This window comes from Spermophilus citellus, assembly GCF_964194105.1.
Source record: "Spermophilus citellus genome assembly, chromosome: 7".
NCBI classification, from domain to species: Eukaryota; Metazoa; Chordata; class Mammalia; order Rodentia; family Sciuridae; genus Spermophilus; species Spermophilus citellus.
In genome coordinates, this window is record NC_138188.1 from 47,534,549 (window position 1) to 47,558,158 (window position 23,610).

Below are 23,610 nucleotides of genomic sequence, written 5' to 3' on the forward strand. Positions count from 1 at the left end.
ATCACACAGTGGTGTCATCTTCTGCCTTCAGGCAGACGGGCAGGGACTAGATGTGGGTTTCCATTGCACCAGACAGGTGGGGGTTGAGTGCTCAGCCTTGAGTGGGGCTGAGTGTTCGGACTTGACACAAACAGGTGATAAAGGACCAAACAGAGGGGGTTTGAGTGCCTGGGTCATCCTGCAGCTAACATTGGTTCAGCTTGTCCTGCACCTAACAGCTGGCAATAGTCCCAGGAAGCAGGGGGAAGGGAAGGGGAGAGGAGAGGGAGGGAGAAGCAGAGAAAGAAGCAGGAGGGAGAGGAGAGAGAGGGAGAGGGAGGGAGAGGGGGAAGGAGAGGAGAGAGAGAAGGGGAGGGAGGGAGAGGAGAGAGAGAGGGAGAAGGAGGGAGAGGATGACAGGAGAAGGGGGCCTGACTTGGTGCCTGAATCTAGGGAAGGGAAGAGAAAAAGGAAAAGGTTGGCCAGATGGGAGCCTTTGAGAATAGAGGGACATGGTACCTCTGGACCCCAGGCCCTGAGCAGTGAGATCCTTTAGCTTTCCTTCATCTAACCCTAACCCTAACCCTAGCCAGGAAGCAAAAGAGAAGAGCTTCTGGAAGGCCCAAATCCAGTAAAGCAGGACAGTCGTGGATTGACTTCTGAGAGTGTTTAATGTCCAAAGCCCAGGTGTTGAGAAGTGACCTGCCTCCCAAAACACATCCCCCACACACAGACACACACACACACACACACACACACACACACACACACACACGACCTCCTTCCAGGCCCCAGAGCAAGCAGGGTGCAGGCTGAGTGATGTCTTGCTGGGGCAGAACCAGGAGTCTCGAGCGTGCAGGCTGGGTGGCTCCTGGACGGCCTCTCCCCAGCTTCTCCCATCTGGGGTCCTCTCCTCTCATGTGTCCACGGGGCCTGCAATGATCCGTGCTCAGCCCTCCCGCCCTGCCGCCCCCCCCCCAGCCATCGCCAGGCTCCCCAGCCCACCTGTCAGCGTCTGGAGCCGGTGCCCTGGGTCGTAGCCACAGCCCTGCCCGCTGGCTGGAAAGCTCCTCAGCTTCTGGCACCGCCAGGCTGCCACCCAGAGAGCGCCAGCAGTCAGCAGCTTGCTGAGAAAGATGAAGGCCAGGAGGAGGAGGACGGAAGTAGGTGGAAATGGGGTCTCCCTTGAGAAAGAGAAGGAGGACACTTGGGAACCTGGAGGTGGCCTGCAAGCTGGAGTCTCCCCAGAGGGTTGGGGAAAGCACTCTGCCCAGCACATCCCGGTGGGGCTGGCGGGGCCTGCACACCACCCTCCCTCCCTGGCCCAGCAGCTGTCTGCTGTGCCCGTGGTCTCCTAAGGTGTGTGAGTGTGTGCACACACGCGTGCACTCAGTGGTTACATGAGCATTTAAACACCGACACTCAGCCATGGACCCGTCAAAGAGATTCTGGTTCTACCAAAGGGACGGGGACCCAGGAGTCTGGGGCTGGTGCTGCGACTCTCGCTATTACTGACCCATGGGGTCCCGGGCTGCCAGGGGAGGGGTGGGGGGCTGCCCAGTCAGGCATCAGAGAGCCAAAGTGTGACAGAAGGATTTCAGTCTCCTGTCATTGGCACCGTCACGCCAGACATGCCAGCTGACGGGCAGGGTGTAAACAGGACCTGGGAAACAGGACCTTTCCTGCTCTAATTGTCCTGGAATCCGTGGTCCTAGGACCTCTGTCCCCACCCGGCGTGGGCTCTGCAGCGCGGGAGTCTGCCGGGGTCTGCTCACTGTACCTGGAGATACTGTGCTCCACAGGCACTGCCTCGAAGCTCCCAGACTCCTCGGGGACCCAGAGGTCTTCCGTGTCCTGGTGATCCTGGGGGTCTGCGGGAGACAGAGCTGTCACTTTGCAGCTCTGCCCTCCTTCGGGCCAGCTGCCTTGGTGGGGAGAACCCAGGTGGGGTCAGTGAGGCCCTGGGAGTTCCTGTTCTGCATGGATCAAGTCAAGAACCTCTCTGAATTTCAATTTCTCACCTTGACAGCGGGGCTGTTAGGAATACCTCCTCCCTGCAGGAGTCAGCAGGAGCCACTCTGCGGAGTATCTAGTGTCACACAGGCACTCAGGGGCTGCCATCCCTCTCTCCATCACACATCCCTCCCTCCCTCCATCCAGATGGAATCGTGGATGGGTTTAAACTGTCGGGCTGTCTGCACAAGCAACGGGTTACTATTACTATATCATTTCCTGCCATCCTCTTGGGAATCGACTGAGCCTTAGACCCTGACAGGGCTGGAAATGCACGTCTCTGTGTCCCGACTCCATGAAAGAGAGGAGGGATTGGTGTCCAGGGCTGGCAGTCGCCCCTCCTTAAGGAGATACGTTTGACCCTCATTGATGATAAAGGGCCATGGGGTCACTGGGAAAGAGGAGAGTCAGGAAGGGACCTTTGCCCTTCTTTGGGACACAGCTGTCTGTTAGAGACAGGCAGAAGGGTGGTCCCTGTGCACAGCTCAAGGGTGTCTCTCCCCCTCAGGCCTGAAATGCTAATCTCAAGTCAGTTCAGTGTCAGGAGGTCTGCCTCTGGTGTCACCCCCTAGGGTCACCAGGACTAATGCCATCATCTCTATATAAACTATCCCCCCTTTTTTTTAGCAGTACTGGGGAAAAAACCAGGGCCTCTCATATGCTAAGCAAGCTTTTGACCACTGAGCTACACTGCCAGTCCCATCATTTCCCCTTCAGGATGGGGAAATGGAGGACCAGAGAAGTGAAGCACACTCCCCAGCAAGCATTCCTTTGAGGGCTGTTTTTCTGCACCAGAAAACTTCATCTACGTTGATAAGTTCCTTGGCAGAGTGGGCAAGTGAATAGATTAATCTGCTGCCCCTTAAGGTCCACCTGTAGGTGTTCACAGACTAATCAGATGTCGACTGGGTGAAGCAATTTGAGAAAGTAGGGCCAAGGCTAACTCCGACAATGAATGCAAATTAGAGAGAGATGCCCCGCCTACAGGTAACACAGCCCTGCACCAGGGCACAAGAGGAGTCCCCGCTGGACTTGGCTCCCTTGCATAGTGAGCAACCTGCAAAACCGTCCATGGGACTCACACTGTGAGTTTTCCCAGGGACCCTATGGTCCTAAACACAGATGCCCAAAACATGAGGCCTGGCCCCAACAGCCACTCACTCACCTGCCAGCACCTCTACCAGTACCTTCCGGAGCGTGTCGGCCTCACGGCCACGGAGGCTCTGGCACTGGTAGAGGCCAGCGTCGTGGTCTTGAAGATTCCTCAGGGTGATGGTGAGGGTGCCGCCCAGGGCATCGTCCGTGATGGCCGTGCTCCCATTCCACTTCTTGAGGAAGGCCAGCAGCCACAGGTTGTGCGTGCTGACAACGCGCTGGCACAGGCCCTCCTGGTCCAGCTGGCGGCACCAGGCCTTGCGCCGCCCCCAGTGCTTGGTGGAGTCGTAGGGGCAGGAGACCTGCAGGGACTGGCCCACCACGCCCTGGAGCACTGTGGTGTTGGGGACCCCGCCCGACTCTGCAGAGGAGACATTCGTTGACTCCTCCATTTATATACCAAATATTTATTGAACACCTGCTATGTGCAGCGAACCAAATGGACAAAAATTCTGTCCGTAAGGAGCTTGTACAAATGGGGAGGAAGAAACAGGTACCTGGCACAGCCCAGGCATGTTTTTGTGGGAATTTGGGAACCGGGAAACCTAGGTCCTGAGGCTGGTTTTCTCACTTTTTGACTTGCTGGGCATCCTCAGAGAAGAAACTGGCCCTCTCTGGGCCTCTTTCAGAAACACATAGTTTTAAAACCCCTCCAGTTCTCTTCTGCACATCTTCTTCCTGTCTTAGGGGACTAGGACCCCTCCTGTCCTGTCTTCATTTCAAGACAGCAGGGCCGCTGGCCCCTCAGGCCTGGGGCTGGTTCCCAGTGGGCATGTCCCTCCCTGCCCGGCCTCACTTGCCTGCTCTGTGGCGCCCACTGGTACTGCTCCACAGACTCCTCTCTCCTGACCTTGAGCCTCCAGCTTCCCTATTTCTGTGGCTTTGTTCCCCTTTCAGGAAGGACTTGTTTCAAAACTATTTTGGGAGAGGCATGAGGCTGCTATTTTGGGCATCCTCTTTGGGGTAGAGGAGACAGACGTGGAGACCCCGCTTCTTGCCAGGCAGGGGCTACCAGGGAGTCACCGGTAGCCTCCTGCCTGGGCCTCTTTCCTGCCCACCCCCGCCTCCAGCCATTATTGTGACAGAAACTGGAAAGGTCAGACCAAGAAGCTGACGACCTGCCTTTTTTGGAACCAGAGACACCAATGCACAGCGTACCCCCAATGCATCCCCTTTCATCCATCCCTCTGCCTCCAGCTGAGCCACCGCGGGCCACCACGCACCTCCCTTCCCTCTCCTCCTCCACCAGGAGCTGCAGGAACAGACCCCATCACCTCTCCTCAACCCAGGTTTCCTACTGCCTTGGGGAGTGAGAAGTACCATTCCCCAATGGAAGAGGCCATCATGTGCAAAATTGGGGGTATCAGTGCCCCCAACTCGGTGGCCAAAACCCTTATTCCATACCTCCCATCAAGAGCTGAGGCCAAGGGGACCTTCCAAAGGTGAGAGGGTCCTCTCCGAGATGCAGGTCACAGTTCCAGGCCTTTCCTCCTTCCTTCCCTCTCTCCCTGCCACTCCCTGGAAGCTGGTCTTGGTTCATAATTTTAGGGGCTCCTACCAGTGCCCCCCAAACTTCCCCCGACTGCCAGCCCATGCCTCAGATGCCACCGTCAGCATTTTCTCCTTCCCATATGACTGGGGGCCAGAAGCTCCTTCAGCCTCCATCCCACCAAGGTGGGCATGTGGGTTTGGATCCCGGGGGGGGGGGCACGTAGACCCCCAGCAGGTGGGGACGCTGTGTGGAACAGGTCACTTGGGCGAGGCAAGGACTTCCAACTCCTTCGTATTCAGCCCAGTGCCAGCTCCCGGCCTCCACCTAGTCATATGTTCAAGGAAGGGGAGGGAAAGAAGGAATGGGGGGAGGGGACCTACCTGTGACAAAGAGCAGGAAGAGCAGCCAGAGAGGCTCCATGCCTCCCACCCTGGCCAAGGGCTGATGTGCCTTGTGCAAGATCTTGTCTTTCCCTTGAACTGCAGAAAAGAGAGGGACCCACACGTCAGGCGCTGAGCACAGGAAACTGGGCTCCTGGCCATTGAGCAACACCAGGACTGGGGTCTGGCTTCGTGATTCAAGGAGGGGCTGCGTGGGAGGAGGGGGGAGGAGGAGTCCGCACTGCAGCCCGGCTGGAGGAGGCCGGGGATCCCAGACCTCTGAGAGGCCAGCCGCCACCGGCCAGTGCCAGCCCCGGTGACAGCACAGGGCTGGGGCCGCTCAGTCAGTCTCCGGGCTGGGCCTACCCTGGTGGTCACTATGCCCACAGCTGCATGCCAGCCATCTGCCGGTGCTGGGCTCCCTAAGGACGGAGGACAGCTGCTCCTCTGGGAGGACATGACTCACATTCAGCCCTTCTAGTCCTTCCCCCACCCCGGGCTGGCACCCCAGAGTGTGGTAGCCTCTGTGAACATAGACCCAGACTTCGTTCTCCACGTCTGTCCTTCCTTGTTCCTGGTGTCTGCAACCACACACCCAGAACCCCTCCGTGCCTCCGTCCCCATATCCATAAATGAACATGATGATAATATATGGCGCTGTCGGAGGGTGACATGGATTCCTACAAGTAAAGGGCTTCTGAACAAGGCTCAGAAAGTACAGTACTAACCATGACTATTACCTAGTTAGCAGGAGAACGGGAAAATGGGTTGTCCCAGAGAGGAAGGAGTCTCTCTCTCATCTGAAATGTCCTCCAGCGTGGCCTCCTTTGACCAGTGGGTGTTTGCTGCGTGACGTGCTCGCACCAGCATTTATTCTATGCACAGGGCATGAGTGAAATCCTGACCATCCAGTGGGAAAGAGTAGGACACGACACTTCCAGAGTCCTTGGGTATGGGTGTTTTCCCACAGGTACAGGTTCCTGCAAAGAGTGACCCAGGCTTAGCCAACCTCCTCCTCTCCGATTTTAAGCCCTGGCAACTACCCCGTTGACTTCTGTCCCTGCAGCCTCCTGCCCTTCTAGAGTGCCGTCTGCGTGGAACCACATGTAGCCTTTTGAGTCTGTCTCCTTCACACAGCACAATGCACTCGACATGTGAGAAGCTGTGTTTCTCAGCCATTCATTTCTTTTTATTGCAGAACAGTATTTTGTTTATAAACATGAAAGTCACAGCTTTTTTTCACAGTTTTCCCAAACTGGAAATAAACCAAATGTCCATCAGTCAGTAAATGGCTGAAGTCCCTGTTGAGTTCCACTGACCTACACATCCATCTCTTTACCAATATCACGCTGTTGCGACTGCCTATTGTAATTTATAGTAAAACTTGAGATCAGGTTGTGGTCCTCCAAAATGGTTTTGACTATTCTAGTTACTTTAGTTTAAATTTTACAACTGGGTTATTGATTTCTACACCCACTTGCACACACACACACACCTGCTGAGCTTTCTATTGAAACTGCATTGACTGGCACCGTTTGAGGAGAAACAGACACCTTAGCAAATATTGAGCCTTCTATCAGATGGACAGTTTAGCTCTTCATTCATTCGCTTCTCCTGTCTCAATGATTTCTAGTCTTCCACATGCAAGTCTAGAATTTTAATTGTACCAAAGCATTTCATAATTTTGGTGCTATTTTAAATGTTTCTAGCTTTCTAAATCTTAGAACTCGGAAGTTCCATAAATCTTTATCTCACTTTCTGACCCATTAATACTCCATTCTGGTTCCTTCTCCCACTTCCTTCCTACCCAAGGCAAGGGTCTCTTTTATTCCTTTCAACTCTATAGCAAAGGACAGGCATCAAGAAATATTTACCAGTCACTTGCAGCATGTTCACACCAAACATCCCCTTTTTCCAGTGCATGCTGATTCGTGGTTCCTCTGACCCTCATTTCTGAGCACAGGAACATTTCTGCACTGTCCTAAGCCAAGCACAGGCTCCTTCCTTTTCCTGCACTAAATCTGGGTCCAAAGACACCTGCCAGCTCACAGCTGGGCACTGAGGCACATCCACTCTATTAGGGACACCCAAACCTCATCGTTCACAGATGCGTGCGTTCATCCAACCACCACTCATGTGCCGGTCACTGTGCTGGGCAGCTTGGGTCTCTTGGAGCCTTGGTGATCCTAGATACGTTGGTGACTTTGCTGAAGAAAGCCCCAGAAGCTTGGCTAGCACTGACATGGCACACACAGGACACATGACATATTCCTAATGTCTAACTTCAGCGGAGACCTCAGAGCGGCTGGACAGTCCTTCTCAGAATTCCTGGAGGCTCCCGGGTGAGCTCCCTATGGTGGCTGCTCAGAATCGTGGCTCTCCCCCGAACACTCCTCCTCCTCCCCACTCCTCCTCCCCTAGGATCAACCCAGACCATCCTCACCATCTTTCAGATCCTCCATCCTCCTCCCATCCCCACTCCAGCCCATCTGAGCAGCCAGAGAAGCACTAGATTCCTGCCAGGACCACGGCCAGTGCCAATATCGGCACAAGCTGGGGGCCAGTGTGACCGGAACCTGTGGCACAGGAAACGGCCTCTCAGCGGGAACAACACAAACTCCATCAGGACACACCAGCCCAACCTGGGAAAGCCCCTGCCAGCCTTGCCTGAGACATGGACCTAAGGGGGTGGTTGGAGGAGTCCATCCACCATTGACTGAGGCCACCAACCACAAACATCAGAGCCCACCCACGGCATTCATGATAGGCAGCCACATAAGGCTTCCCTTTCCCAATTTCCTCTTTGACCTCGCCCTGCTTTGGTTTGATCTCACCATCCTGGATTCACCCTCCTGGCCTCAAGTGCCAGTCTATGACCCTCCTCTGATTCCTCTGACGGCCCCCTTCTCCCACCTCTCTGTCTCTCCACCACCGTTCTCTGACAATTCTGCCAGGTGGTTCTTCTTTTCTTAAATCTGATATTTTTCTAAGTTGAGGATCTCAGTCTTGCTCAGGGCAGGCATCTCTCACAGGGATCAAAGAGAGAAAGAGGGAGAATGTGGCTAGAGGGTGGGGGTAGGGGTGGGGGTGGGAGGGGGTTAGGTCACAGGCAGGGGGACAGCAGCCAGCAGGCCCAGAAGCAGTGACATAGGATTGTCAGCCCAGAAGGACATTCTGGTGGAGGACACAGGAGATGAGAGACAGATGCTTAACGTGGCATGAGCCACTGTAGAGATCCCTGGGCTGAGGTCCAGTCATGGAGGGGCCTCAGATGACATTCTCATCTGCCATTTGATTGAATCAGAACTGGACAAGTCCTGGCCATGTCAGAGAGAATGCACACCCTGCACAGGGGGCAAAGTGTGGGGACAGGAAGACGGGGTGGGACAGAAATTGGAAATACAGAGCAGGGGTTAAGCGCGTGGCTGGGGCTTCACACAGATCTGTGCTTAAACCTAGTTCTGTATTAATGCGGCCCAGGGCAAGTCTCTTAACACTGAATTTCACTATCTGGGTTTGTAATGCTGTGGCAAAAATAAAAAAATAAAAGATGAATAAAAAAATTAAGAAAAGACTAGATGTAGTGGTGTGCACATGTAATCCTGGCAACTTGGGAGGCTGAGGTGGGAGGATGGGAAGTTCAAGGACAGCCTGAGCAACTTAGTGAGAAATGAAAAGAGCTGAAAATATAGCTCAGAGGTAGAGAACCCCTGGGTTCCATTCCCAATACCAAAATAATAATACTAATAATAGTAATAATAATAGTTGTTATGATTTTCCTTCCACTTCAGTGTATTTCTTTCTAAAATCTTCCCCCCACCCTAGTCCATTTTTCTCTTCCCAGATGACAGTTCCCTCGAACCCTGATGGTCCCCAGCCACACACTTTCTCACCTATGCCCTCTTCCAGGGTTTCCCATTTCTCCCTTCCCAACTTCACCTCCATCTTCACAAGGTCTGGTCTCCTCTGTCCTGAAATCTCCACATGTGCCTCCACCTCCCCTCCAGGGGCTACCCTCCCATGCCTTGCTCCCAGGGCCATTCTGAGGCCTCCATCTCCACTCCCTCCCAACCACACACTTCTTTCAAAAATATTTTTCAACTTTTTTTTTATTGTGCATCATTTAAAACATATTCAAACACAGATTGAATACTATAATAAATCCCATCGGCCAATCACCCACTTTCAACAACAGCATCACTATGTCGGATCTTGGGTGATTCTCCCTTCCTCACGTATTATTTTGAAGCAAATCCTATCTATTGTGTCATTTTATCCATAGGTATCATAGTTATGGATGAAATGCTAAAGTGACTCTTTTTAACTATCTAATAGAAGAAAAAGTAGGCCCAAATCTCATCATGTCAGATTAGGCCCCGACTTCCTTAACAAGACTCCTGTAGCACAAGAAATAAAATCAAGAATCAGTAAATGGAATGGACTCAAACTAAAAAGCTTCTTCTCAGCAAAAGAAACAATCAGTGAGATGAAGAGAGAGCCTACATTTGGGGAGCAAATTTTTGCCACATGCACATCAGACAGAGCACTAATCTCCAGGATATATAAAGAATTCAAAAAAACTCAACACCAAAAACACAAAACAAATAACCCAATCAATAAATAGGTTAAGGAACTGAACAGACACTTCTCAGAAAAAAGATATACAATTGATCAACAAATATATGAAAAAAAGTTCCACATCTCTAGCAATTAGAGAAATGCCAATCAAAACTAAGAGTTCAACTCACTCGAGTCAGAATGGCAGTTATTAAGAATACAAGCAACAATAAGTGTTGGCGAGGATGTGGGGGAAAAGGCACACTCATACATTGCTGGTAGGACTGCAAATTGGTGCAGCCAACATGGAAAGCAGTATGGAGATTCCCTAGAAAACTTGGAATAGAAACACTATTTAACCAGCTATCCTTCTCTTGGGTCTATACCCAAAGCACTTAAAAACAATATACTACAGTGATACAGCCACACCAATGTTTATAGCAGCTCAATTCACAATAGCTAAATTGTAGAACCAACCAAGATGCCCTTCAATAGACGAATAGATAAAGAAACTGTGGTATGTATACATAATGGAATATCAATCAGCATTAAAAGTAAGAATATCATGCTAAGCGAAGTAAGCCAATCCAAAAACAAACAAACAAACAAAGGCCAAATGTTCTCTGTGATAAGTGGATGCTGATCCACACACAATTGGCCTGGCCAGGGGAGCATGGGAGGAATGGAGGAACTTTGATTGGGCAAAGGGGAGAGAGGAGAAGAGATGGGGTATGGGGGTAGGAAAGATGGTGGAATGAGATGGACATCATTACCCTAGGTACATGTATGAAGACACAATGGTGTGACTCTACTTTGTGTACAACCAGAGAAATGAAAAATTGTGCCTCATATGTGTACTATGAATCAAAATGCATTCTGTCATATATAACAAATATATAACAAATTAGAACAAATAAATAAATGATAAAAATATATTACTATAATCTTAAAGAACTTCTAATAGTTCCAACAATATCAAATGTATTTCACAGGTTTAAAAAAATTCAGGATCCAAATAAGTCCATTCATCCAGTTGGCTAATGTGATATATCTTTTATGTCTCTTTAAAGTTTCCCTCCACCTTTTCCTTCGGTTGCAGTTTATTTGTTGAAAGAGTCAGACTGTTGATCCTGTAGAATTTCCCAGAGTGTAGAGTTTGCTGACCCGTGCTCATGGTGTTGCTACCTTTCTCCTCCGTCTCTGCATTTTCTATTATTGATGCTTAGCTATAGAGCTATTTCTAGATTTTTCCCCCACTTTGGTAAATACTTTGTAGGTAGAGTGTGTTCTCTAGCAGCAGGTACCTAACCTGGGGAGGGGGCTTCTTTTTGTGATGCTAGCAGCTCCCTTGCTCAACCCCCAGGTTCATTAATTCACTTGAGGCTGCCAAAGGGATCATGTCTTCTTTAAGTGTTAATCAGAATACTTGTGTGAGGAATGACACTCTCTCCTCTGCTTGGCTTGTGCAAGAAAGGCAAGAGGCGTGTTTTATTAGCATGCTTTTATGTTTGTTTTTTTTTAAAGAGAGAGTGAGAGAGGAGAGAGAGAGAGAGAGAATTTTTAATATTTATTTTTTAGTTCTCGGCGGACACAACATCTTTGTTGGTATGTGGTGCTGAGGATCAAACCCGGGCCGCACGCATGCCAGGCGAGCGCGCTACCGCTTGAGCCACATCCCCAGCCCTTATTAGCATGCTTTTAAAAGTTCATTACCGCTCTGCAATTGTGAGGGGTTAGATTTCACATTTTGGTATAACTATAACTGAGTGATTTAAACAGATTGGAAACAACCTTTCAATCCATTGTCATGGTTACCATTACTGACGTTCAGATTATTACATCTTTGATCAGTGGTTAGTTCCTGAGTCCTTTTGAGCTGATCCAAGGTGTCTTCAATGACTTCTTCACCATCTGGTATGACAAGATGTTCGAGGCTTAGCTTATAAATTTCTTGCTAAACTTGGGTCAATCAATTTTTGGGTGGGCCTGGTTCTTTTGAGTAAACACTGGTATTTTAAAACCTACCATCTGGGCACTATTGGAGTTCAACTACTATTGGTTTACTCATTGTCTTTAGGCTTTTTTACTGGACAGTCATAAAATATGTTATCTTTCTAACTACTTCTTCAAAAGTTTATGCTGATACTTTCAGTTTAATATCAGGACTATAACCAGTACAGAATAAGCAGTATTGCATGTCTATAATCCCAGCAGTTTGGGAGGCTTAGGCAAGAGGATTACAAATTTGAGGCTAGCTTCAGCAATTTAATGAGACCCTATCTCAAAATAAAAAAAAAAAAAAAAAAAAAAAAAAGGGCTAGGGATATAGCTCTGTGGTAAAGTGCCCCTGGGTTAAATCTCCAGTACAGGGGTGGTAGGTGGGGAGTGGGGTGGGGGATACACACAACCAAGTTACTATCTAATAACTTTTGTCTTGCATCTTTATCTTCTTTCTCTCACATTGAGAATTCTACCCCAAAATGGTAGAATTAGAGAATCACGTAGTTACTCGTTTGTTTTATTTCTTGTTATGTTTCAAGAGCACAGAATAATATCGCCAGTGTGCTCACCAACGATATGCTTACTGAGAACAGATAAACATTTTATTTGGCTATTATTTTTATTCTTAGGGTTTACCCTACTAGGGATATATAATTAATATACTGTGTAAAGTTGTTCTTCTCTCTGTGTTATGTTAAGACACAAATTAAGAATAGGTGGGTTCATGGATTTCTTTTTTTTTCCTGGTCCTTTATTTATTTTGCTATTTTTAAAGTGAAATGTCTTTTGTGACATTGTGATATAATAAGAAATATGCATTTGTTCTCCGCCCTGGGTTCCTGAGATAGCTCCCAATCTCTTTGTAGATGGGGGTACTAGGAGAATCTTTCGTTCTAATAGTTGGTCTTTGAGCCCCAGCTCCTGTCACAGAGCTCCTGAGATCTTGGTAATTTTCTGAATGATGGGAACACTGGACACGGAGCTCCTAAATCCCTTGGAATTTCCTGGGTAATAGGCACCTCTTTTTCTAAATAAAGGAGTCAATGTAAGTAAAGTGATTCCCTGAGTTCTGTAAGCCTTTTTAGGAAATTATTCAAACCTATGGAGAAGATCATGAGAACCTCTAATTTCACAGTCAGATGATCAGAAGTACAAGTCACCCTGGGACTTGCAACTAGCATCTCATAGGGGTAGTGTCATTGGCCTGTGCCCTAATCTGTAGCATCTGATGCTATCTCAAGGTTGAGCACATAAGAATTGAATTGAACTGTAGGACACCCAGCTGGTGGCCAGTAGAGGCTTGCTCAATATGTGGGGGGGAACACACACCCATTTTGTTGATTGGAGAAGTGTTCTTTATTAAGGGTTGAGCAAGAGAGTAGGAAAACCCTTGTTCTGTTTTGGTTTGGTGTTTTGTTTGTTTGCTTTCCTATCTTAGCATTTTATTCATGCTCTTCATCATGAATGGCTTCCTCCCAGCTCTGACCCTCCTTGGCTCTTCTATTGCCTTTGACATTCCTGACCACAGGGCTAGTTATTCTCCATGCCTGCCCCTAGCCTTACCCACGCTCTGCCCTATTCAGCCCTGCTCTGTCCCTGGGAGGCTGGTCTCCCCTGTCCCCGGGCCACACTGTCCAGGCTTCCAGTGCTCTGGTTTGCTGCTGGGTCTAGTCAAAGAGAGACACGGGCAGGAGTTGGATAGGAGAGCGGGAGGAGAAATAAGTGTTAATTTCCCCTCCTCCCTCCCTGTCCTGTGGCCACAGCTCCTATTGGTGCTGCAACAGGATGGTTCTTTCTTCTTGCTCTTCCAAGCCAGGGGACCTAACAGCTGCCTGTCTTTAGATGCATGACCATCCCTTATTTTCTCCCATTCCTCAGTGAAGAACCTCCTTTAAAGGATCAGCAATTGAAGACTTTTGTGTGTGTGTGTCTGTTCCTGAACGGGAACTTGACCTACAACTACCCTCTCTTTCTTGGTGTTCCTTTCCCTCCAGGAGAAACTGGAGAGCTTGGAGAGCCAGGAGCAGCTCTTCCCCAGAGGCATGTTTATTCCACACTTTCCAAGCAAAACAGGTAACCAGGGTGCAGGTGAGGCGCTGCCCCTCTGTTGCTGATCTGGAAGGGATGTCGACCTGAATCTGTAGGGACAGATTCTAGAAGGTCAACACCTTAGGTTGAGGGAGTGGAGGCAGGTCCTCAAATGAGAAAGTGGAACAGGGGACTAACACCATCTCAGCCAGAAAGGCGCATTTGGTCCGCGAGTGAGATGAGAAGTCAGGCAGACCATCAGCATGGAAAACGGAACCCAAGCTTTCACCACAGAGGTCTGACGACTGAAGACTCATCCTGCCTTAAAAATGGAAGAGGGTCGTTGAAGAATTGCTGCCTTCCTGCACCAAGACTCTTCCTCTAGGGAAGGGGATGATTCCCACTGGTAGCACTAACCAACATCCACCAGAGGGTGGCGCTGTTCCCCTGTAACACCCTGGTCTGAGGCGGGTCGTGGGGGGTGTGGCGGGGCGGGGCCTTGGGAGGGTGGGGGTCCTTTCCCTGTGTGCCATAGCAAACTGGCCAATGAATCAAACGGTGTAGTACATCCTGAGCCCAGTCTCGTCCTGACTGAGTCTAACCTGGAAACCCTATTAAAACTACTCTAATTTTGGGGACATTAGCTAGAGTTCTGGAGTTAAAATATGAGCCTGAATTAGAGTAGGAAGAAAAAAAAATTCTTAAATCAGTTTCTGCAAAATTTAATTGATTCTCCAAGACTTTAAAAAGAATTTTTAAAAATAGAAATTTAAAAAATTAATTTATAGAAATCTATTTGTTGAAATTAGGACCCCATATATAACAGCATGCATAAAGTGGATATAATATATCAATATCAATAATTCCATGATAAATACTTCTTGTGCAGTCAAAACACTGTATGTTTAACTTACAGGCAACTTCTCCCAGGCCACATGCCACACTTAGATGGGATGTCATCCTTAAAGAGAGTACGTCTATTATACTGTCTGTGTAAAATATGTTATATATTTTTTAAATCTTTTAAAGACCACATCTAATGACTTTTTATATTAAAAAGATACATAAAAGTTCGTTCTAAAAAGGAAAAAGTTGTCCTTAATTCCATCACTTAAAACATGAGCATTTATTGAATGAGCTAGGCATTGTTCTAAATATTTTACATGTTTAGAACATCATTATTATTAACATATTAATTATGTTGAGTATTAATATAATACTATGTGTTACATTACTCTGTTTTAATGTATTTTGTCATTTCCTAAGGGTAGGTGATATAATTGCTGCAGGTAACTGAGACTCCAGGATCACAGAGCTAGTAAAAGATGAAACTTGGATTGAGACCATCTGACTCCAGATTTCATTGAGTGGAATTTTCTTCCACTACTCTAATCCCATTCTGCATAGATAATTGCTATTCACATTTTGGTGACTGTTCATCTAGTCCTTTTTCTGTGGTTACACACAAATGAGCTCATGCTAGATGCGTTATTTCGGGCTTGCATTTTTTTTTCATTTAATATACCTGGGACATCTTTCCACATCTTTCCACATAATAAGTAGTTTTACTTATTATTAATAGTATCTTCATAATCTATTGAAGCAGCCTCTTACTAATGGACATTAAGCAAGTTTCTGGTTGACTCTTGCCAACTTTTCCTTACATTATACTACATTCTAATATAATATAATAATATTTTGAAACGATATGTGAAAAATATATGATCAGCATATATTTTTAAATATATATTTTTAGTTGTAGATGGACACAATACCTTTATTTTAGTTATTTGGTTTTCTCTGGTGCTGAGGATCCAACCCAGTGCCTCACACTTGCTAGGCAAACACTCTACTACTGAGCCACAACTCCAGCCTAGCATGGATTATTTTCTCATGGCACTAATGTCTGTCTTTTGTTTGTTTTAATTTGTTTCATATTTTTATTGGTGCGTTATAGTTGTACACTATGATCTCTTAAGGGGTTAATGTTTTGTGGAGCATTGGGATTCTAATTTACATACTTGACTAGATACAGTAAGCTGCAGTAAGCTTGTGACTCACTCCTTTTGTGATCCAGGGTCACTGTCTTGTAGCAAACCTCACCTTTACACAATTTCTTGCCCCAAGTCTCCAAACCATGACCTCAACCTCAAATATTTCAACCCCTAAAACACACAAGCCAAAATGCCCTGACCAGAGGGATCTGGAGGGTCCTCACTGTCCCCCGCTGAGGACCAGCATGTTGATGTCCATGTTTGTGACGGAGGAGAGCTGTTTCCTTCTGCAAAGACATTATGGACCTACCAGTGGGCTGCAAAGGATTGAAGAATCAGGAAAATGGGTTTGAGGAGAGATGTGAGTGGGACATGTGAGACAGTAAGTAGCTGCCAGGTATCAACCACAAGCTAAATAAGGACTTTGAAAATGTACATTTGTGTGTTTCCTTGAAAGTTTTAGTTTATTTTGATTGTGTGTTTGTGTGTGTGTGTGTGTGTGTGTGTGTGTGTGTGTGTGTGGTGTCAGCCAGAGTTTCCTAGAATGAAATCCCAAGAAAGCCAGGCGCACCCTGAAGCCCAGCGTGTGAGGGCTTACACACATGGCAGTTTCAGCAGACAGAGGCAGGGGAGAAGGTACAAGCCCTCATAGGGGGACAAAGTCAGGCAGGAGAAGAGGTGAGTGCAGTTAAGAAAGAGAAGACAGGCCAGATTTCTGGATCCTGTGGAGGTTTTCCCAAGGATTTAAAATTCACATTATTTCAAGTGTCTTGGAAGAGACTACATCGCCATTCACTAGACTATTTCCTCCAGAGAACACATCTAGACAGTATCTCCCAGCCTCTTGCAGTCAGAGGTCGCTACAAGACTGGGTTCTGGAAGAAATGACGTTTGCTACTTCCAGGCCTGGCCCACGGAACCTCCTGGACAATCCTAGTTCTTTCTCTCCTCTCATTTGCTGCCCAGGAGTAGAGGGTTCCATGGCCTCCCTAAGGCTTAGAGGTAATAGAGCCTCCAGTGGGAAGAAACTTAGGTCCCTGAGTGACTGTGTGGAGCAGAGCCTTCTCATTGACCCACACTGTGCTAGAACCGGAGTGAGAAAAAACTTGAGTTAGGGGTTTTATTCCTGCAGCTAGCTTACACTTTGGAACAGCAAATGGGTACTGTGCTACCTCTCTGGCAACTTCTCTTTCCTTTCTTTATCACCTAAACAAAAGCACCTGCCAAGTGTCAGAGCTCTTCTGTCCACTTTCCCCAGGTCAGCAAGTGCCCCTCGTCCTGATTTCTCTTCTTGAGCCACCCAGCAGTTACCCACGCAGGCAAATGCCTCTGAACCTAGACTCCTGAGCTTCTCCCCAGAGTGCTTCTCTCTCCCAGCCTCTCTTTCGCTGTCACTCCCTAGCCTCAAGTTTCTGCTGGTCAAATCAGGTAGGCATCTCTATGTGTTTTCAATTCCCCTTCATCCTCATCGTCTGCACCAGGCGGGAGACGACGGGGCAAGGTCTGTAAGCGGGCCGGCTGAGGGGCTTCCCCGGCAGCAGCGGCCGCACGGCTGAGGGGGCAATGGGCGCGCTGGGTTGGCGTCGCGCGCGGCGCTGGATGGTGGGCCAAGGGGGCCGGTGAGGCGGGCGCGGGCGAGGCTGGAGGGGGTGTGTTGGGGGAGGCGTCGCCTGGACGGGGCGGCGTGGGCTGCGGCCACCCCTCTGGGGAGGGAGTGGAGAGCGGGCAGCGCCGGCTGAGGCGGCCTGGGCGCGCGGGCGTGAGGGGCTCGGCGGCTGGGCGTGGCTGGGGGCGCGGGCCGGGGGCGTGAGGAGCTTCCGGCCGCCTTCCGAAGCAGGCCTCCGGGCGGACACCGGGGAGCGGCCCCGAGGCGGGTGCGGAGCAGCAATTATGGGGAGGAGCGGCCGGAGGAGAGGCGGCGGCGTGGAAGGGGGGCTGGCCCGAGGGGAGGGGGCTGCCTGCCTCCCGAGCTCCCGAGCTCCCGAGCCCGTGAGAGCTTGAAAAAGGCGCCGTCAGCGAGAGGAAGCGGGCCGCCCGGGGACCCGGAGGGGGCCGCGCGCCCAGGCCTAGGCCGCCGCTGGGCTCCGCCTCGCCGGGCGGCGGAACGGGCCCGGCGGCACCATGGCGGCGGCGGCGGCGGCGCCTGCGCCTGCGGCGGCGGCGGCGGCGGCGCCTGCGGCGGCGGCGGCTTCTTCCGAGGCGCCCGCAGCGACTGCGACGGCAGAGCCCCAGGCGGGAGACGACGGGGCAAGATCTGTAAGCGGGCCGGCTGAGGAGCTTCCCAGGCGGCAGCGGCCGCACGGCTGAGGGGGCAATGGGCGCGCTGGGTTGGCGTCGCCGCGCGGCGCTGGATGGTGGGCCGGGAGGGCCGGTGAGGCGCGGGCGAGGCTGGAGGGGGTGTGTTGGGGGAGGCGTTGCCTGGACGGGGCGGCGTGGGCTGCGGCCACCCCTCTGGGGAGGGAGTGGAGAGCGGGCAGCGCCGGCGGAGGCGGCCTGGGCGCGCGGGCGTGAGGGGCTCGGCGGCTGGGCGCGGCTGGGGGCGCGGGCCGGGGGCGTGAGGAGCTTCCGGCCGCCTTCCGAAGCAGGCCTCCGGGCGGACACCGGGGAGCGGCCCCGAGGCGGGTGCGGAGCAGCAATTATGGGGAGGAGCGGCCGGAGGAGAGGCTGGCCCGAGGGGAGGGGGCTGCCTGCCTCCCGAGCTCCGGAGCCCGTGAGAGCTTGAAAAAGGCGCCCTCAGCGGGAGGAAGCAGGCCGCCTGGGGACCCGGAGGGGGCCGCGCAGCGTGCTGCTAGGGAGCGCGGGAGGTGCTTGGCCGGACACCTGTACTCCGCCCTGCCTCGCTCATTTTTCTACTTTTTTTTTTTTTTTTTTTTTTTTTTTTTTTTTTTTTTTTTTTTTTACCAGCGTCAAGGCAATTAACAGCAAAAACCACTCGTCCCTCATCCGATTCAGTGTATCCATGGTTCTGACAAATCTCCAGCAGATCTACTTTCATGTAAGCCACTATGCAGAGACAGCGGATTTGTTTGTTTGTTTTTTTAAATCACATCTTAGGATTTGAAAAAAATATATCTTCAGTAGCTACCCTATGTGACTCTCAAACCAAAAGTGCCCTGATTTGTTTGACAGATTTGTAGATTTCTATTGAGCCCCACATGTTTCCCAGTAACTTCATATGAGGACGGAGTCTGTTATGGTTTGATAGGAACTAACCAGTGATCCCAAGATTTCCTATGAAGAAAAGTTAGTCCCTAGTGTGGTGGATTTGAAATGATAGACCCTAAAGAGATGGAACCTAGTGGAATGTTGGGCACTGCCCTTGGAAGATTAATGAAGATTAGTACTTATTTCAAGGGACTGCATCTATTTGAGGCATTATAAGCAAACTTGGCTTTTCACGTCTTTCTTGCTTCATGTCTCATCATGTAATATCTCTCTCTCTGTCTCTCTCTCTCTCTCTCTCTCTCTCTCTCTCTCACACACACACACACACACACACACACACCATTATGAAGCCATTTTCCATGAAGTCCTCACCAGAAACAAGCAGATGATAGCACCCTGCTCTTGAATCTTTAGAACTGTGAGTTGCATCAACCTTTTTTCTGTATATAATACCAGGCCTCAGATATTCTAATATGATCACAAAAAAGGACTGAGAGCTTTCAACTTTTTCACAATAAAGGAATTTTGAAACATAATCCATAGGCAGTGAGTGGCATTCTTGTAGCTGGAGAAAGTCTCTTATTTTAATCAATACTGGAAATAAATATTACTTTCATTTGTAGTTGTACTGCTTTATTTGGTGTGATAAAACTATTTTGTATCTGAAAAGGCCAGTAGAATGTAATTTTGCTTTTAAGTTATTCCCCCCAAAAAAGCAAAGTGAAACCACACCCGAGAGCCGGGTGACTGACAGGGACTTGGGGCAGGATGTAGTGGTTTCCTGTGAGCAGGTCTCAAAACACAGTCATCCAATCCGCACTTAACCCACTTAATTCCTTTCCTTTTCAAGCATTTGTCACTTCTGTGAGCGAGCCATACTAGTTGACTAACTACAGTTTTGCTCCGAGGCCCTGAGCATTACTATAAACACACCGATTCGATTTCAGTCATTTGGACATTGATGTTTTTAAAATGCCCTTTAGATTGCCATTTTCCTACAGTAGTTTATTTAGACAAAATACCTCTTAAAAAAAAAAAGATCTATAGAGCTTATTTTGCTTTGGTTGAAAATTAACAGTTTTCTTTATTCAGTATTCTCAGATTGTGCTAGTTATGAGGGGTCCTTTTTACCTTGAGTGAAGAAAATTGAATTGCATTAAAATTACTAACAGTGCTCTTGGGTAGGCTATAAAATTTTCTTGAGTAATGATGCTGTTAATTGATTTTGGAATCTCACTTTCTTTTCAGGCTGCTCCCTCTTTCAAGGAATTGAATTTTTGTTTGTTTGCTGATTTATTTGGTACTAGGGATGGAATCCCGGAGTGCTTTATCCCTGGGCTACATCCCCAGCCTTTTTTTTTTTGTTTGTTTGTTTTTTAATGTTTTACTAAGTTGCTCAGGGCCTTGCTAAATTGCTGAGGCTGGCCTCAAACTTGCAATCTTCCTGCATCAGCGTCCTGGGTTGCTGGGATTATAGGCATTCTCCATCATGCTGGCCTAAGGATTTGGGATTTTATTAAATCCCAAGGCAAACTCTTAAATTCCCTCACATCGTATTTCCCTGTTATAGTCATAGAACCCTTAAGAGATTGCAGTTCTTAAAACCTAATGAAGATACTGGAGAAGTAGCTGTTTCCTGCATCTAAGTTTCCAACATTAAAGATGTTTTTAAGGAATAAAGCCTTTTCAGAATTTAGGTTAAATCTTATATTTAATATATGCATATATCTAATTTAACTGGGAAACTAAATGGGCGGAGTTCCCTCCTTGATCTGGTTTTCCAGATTTTTACCTCCTTACATTTTAGCGTTATTGATATTAGACACTGTCTGTTGGAGCCTCACTGATACTTAACTGCAGGTTGTTTAAGGAACAACATATATGTGTGTCGTAGAATTGAGTTGGGGTGTTTCCAGAAGGAATTAGTAGCCTATACTTTCACCTGCTCCGTGGCAAATACCATTGAAAACAGTTTTGTAAGAGGCATCACTGTAAGTAAAACTTGGGTCTACAAATTAAAAGGGCCTGCAAATAAAACAAACAAAAAATGTGTGTTTCTATAGTTTAGAGCAAGGCTGGCATACAGACTTGGAAATTGGCCATACACTTACTGGGAGTGATACTGCTTGAACCATAGTCAAAGTATTACATCTGTCAGTCAGCTTCTTGCTTTTTCAATTGCTCAGCATACAGCTCAAGTCATGAAGTGACCATTTCATAGGATGTATGTGTTAATATATTGATATACAGAATTCTCACCTCACATTTCTTTTCTGTTCTTTTAACTGATGTAATCCAGAATTGGTTTAGCTTCAAAACCTTGTGAAGAGGTGCTGTTTTCTGTTTCCCTGAAATTGATGTGTAGTTTTTGTAAGGCGGGGGAGCTGAAGGGTAGAAGAGTCTTAAGGTACTAAAGTTACAGAAGTGGGATGATGGTGGTTCTGACAATGAAGATGTTAAGCAGCCTTCCTCTTCACTATGCTGAGAAATCTTTAAAGAAATCCTAATTTGACCTACTGACCTGGAGATGTGCTGGTAAATCCTAAACTGCTGATTAGGAGTCTCTCATCTGAAGAGTTACAGATGCATAGGGCTGAAAGTGAGCTTGAAAAGAAGTGGTCTTATTCCTGGACTTGGGTGGGTCCCTTCAACTCCAAATCATTCCAGTAGAAAGGGATGATGGATTGATTGATACATCTTTAAAGTTCTAGATATAGATAATTATGCACAAACTTCTTTAGGGAACTTCATTCTTGTATTTATTAGTTTCCAATATATCTCACAAGGTGAAATATTAGATTGACAGATTGAAAAACCATTTTATTGCCAGTTTCAAATTGTCATTTGATGTTAACGAATCTAGTGTCTTATAGACTGGTCCCAAATTTCCTGAAGTCATTTTAGTGCCCTAGGAAACCTGACAGTTCTGAAAGCTCTGCTTCCTTAAATGTATTCATAGTCAAGCCTTATTGTTAGATATCTTAGGCCTGTCTTGTGAACCCTTGGTAAATAAAATTAGGGAGGGTGATATTCCAGATGCCTTCCTATGGTTTTGAATTCTTGTGCAGTGAGTGGCAGCAGGCTAAATGTTAGTATATCTGAAATACATTGCATGCCCTTCTCCCCAGAAAACCCTACACTCAGGTGAAAAAAAGGATTTGGGCTTTCTCTGTTTCTCTGTTTTCTCTGTTTTACTGCTATTTTGAGACTTTTTTGGTTGCCACTTTTTGTTCAGTTTGTTCTTGTCCAATTAAATCAGGTTGTAAAAATGTTACTGAAGGGGCCCACACCGTATTGTACATGAGTTTATCTACTGAAGGGATACCCTTTTCCTGTAAGCCAAATGTTAAGACCTGTGTGAATTTTTAGATGTGTGACCATTGTATGTCCCAGAACTTATTTGATATCCCTCATGTTTTCAGGCCAAGAATGACTTGGGATTGTTTGACAGAGTAGGGAGAAACTGTGGGATATGGTTAAGTATTCTAACTTAAAGGCCTAGTGAAGTTAGTCACCTGGGTTTGAATTTCCACTTTATTTCCAACCTTTGTTAGCCTCTTTGTACCTTCATATTCTCATGTATAAAATAGGAATAGTAAAAATATCTCTCTCATAGGACTGCTAGGGAGGGATTAAATAAGCTTGTCCCACTCCCTGCATCCCCACCTACCAGGAGCTGGGTCAACTGTGGAGCATCTCTTAGAAAGGAGTAGAATAAAGAGACTAAGAACTCATCTTTATTTGATGTTCTTGTCTAACATGTACTGGTATTTCCTGGTGTACAAAATTGATTAAAACAGTCCTGTTTTCTGCTTTATACATTGTTAATATTCATGTGATTTTAGACAACTCATTTACCTTTGCGCTTAATCTTCCTCATCTTTAAAATGGGAATCATGCTTCATCACCAACCATTTTGTATGTATTGTTTCCTTTGCATGACTGTCTTTGTCTTTCCCTAAAAAACAATTAATTACAGTTTAATTGTGGATGTCCATCCAAATTACAGGATAATAAAAGTAATTGAGTAATTGTATTTTTTGGAGTAAACCGAAGGGCAAACTTTGACTTTACAGTAACATTTAATTCTCCTTCAAAATAAGAATCTACTACTCCAGGTATCACCATGATGGCCCCTTTTAAATTGTTACTTCCCCAAATTAAACCTATACTTTCTCTAGGGATTGGCCCCAAAATACCAGTAGGAATTTGTTGTGGTTCTGGATGTTCAGTAGCGGGCTCATTTGAAGATGGAATGAATCCTGAAGGGAACTCACTTCTACTTTCAGAATGCGGGGGTGGGTGGAGGAAATCCAGCTCTTGGGGGAAGGTCTCGAGAAAAACACTTCCCTGCACAGACATCTGGCATTGGAAAAAATGGAGGGGGTGGTGGGCCTGGTGGAAAATAATCTTGAGGGTGCTCCATACCTGTTTCCTGGAGGAGGCAGAGGGAAAAATGGTCCTCTTCTCGTGAACTGACTCCTTGGGTCCACAGGAAACAATTCACCTCTGACTGGAGGGAAAGGTGCCAACAATGAGCCAGAGCCAGTTGCTTGGTTTTCAGCAGAGAGAGATGAATCAGGCACATTGGTATCACCAGGATCAAATTTGGTCTCCTTTCTACCGGATTGACTTTCTGAAGACATAGGCCAATCCTCTTTATCCAAAGAAGGCATATTAGAACTTCTGAGTTCTGCTGGTCGCGATGGTCTACCATAATTCGAGTAACATCCACCTTGCCAAGGAGGACCCAATGATGAGGGACCATTGGGGGAATTCTTTCTGCCCAATGCTGCCTTTGAAACACCAAGTGCACAGGGATCTTTCTCTACAAGTTCAAACTGAA

The 23,610-nt window shown here is 47.7% G+C and overlaps 1 protein-coding gene across 2 annotated transcripts; it reads right to left on the minus strand.

Moving 5' to 3' along the window:
* Positions 1 to 298: 298 nt before the first annotated feature.
* On the minus strand, positions 299 to 5,264 carry LOC308652840 (triggering receptor expressed on myeloid cells 2-like). Of its 2 annotated transcripts, none has more exons than XM_081300908.1 (5): positions 5,020 to 5,264; positions 3,158 to 3,508; positions 1,760 to 1,850; positions 985 to 1,106; positions 299 to 912 (listed from the first exon to the last, which is right to left on the minus strand). In XM_081300908.1, exons 1-5 carry the CDS (start codon positions 5,057 to 5,059, stop codon positions 896 to 898), a joined length of 621 nt encoding a protein of 206 aa, XP_081157034.1. In that variant the 5' UTR covers positions 5,060 to 5,264; the 3' UTR covers positions 299 to 895. The 2 variants fall into 2 exon arrangements, with proteins under 2 accessions (XP_081157034.1, XP_081157035.1); XM_081300909.1 differs by having other exon boundaries at positions 303 to 912; positions 985 to 1,163; positions 5,020 to 5,235.
* Between the last annotated feature and the right edge of the window lie 18,346 nt (positions 5,265 to 23,610).

Bases quoted from the DNA above. Each gene is read 5' to 3' on its own strand.
- LOC308652840 (XM_081300909.1), bottom strand. From the start codon at position 5,059: ATGGAGCCTCTCTGGCTGCTCTTCCTGCTCTTTGTCACAG. The intron at 1,851-3,157 runs GTGAGTGAGTGG...TGTCTCCCGCAG, and splicing joins ACTGGTAGAGGTGCTGGCAG to ACCCCCAGGATCACCAGGAC. The intron at 1,164-1,759 runs GTACAGTGAGCA...CTCTTTCTCAAG, and splicing joins GTGGAGCACAGTATCTCCAG to GGAGACCCCATTTCCACCTA.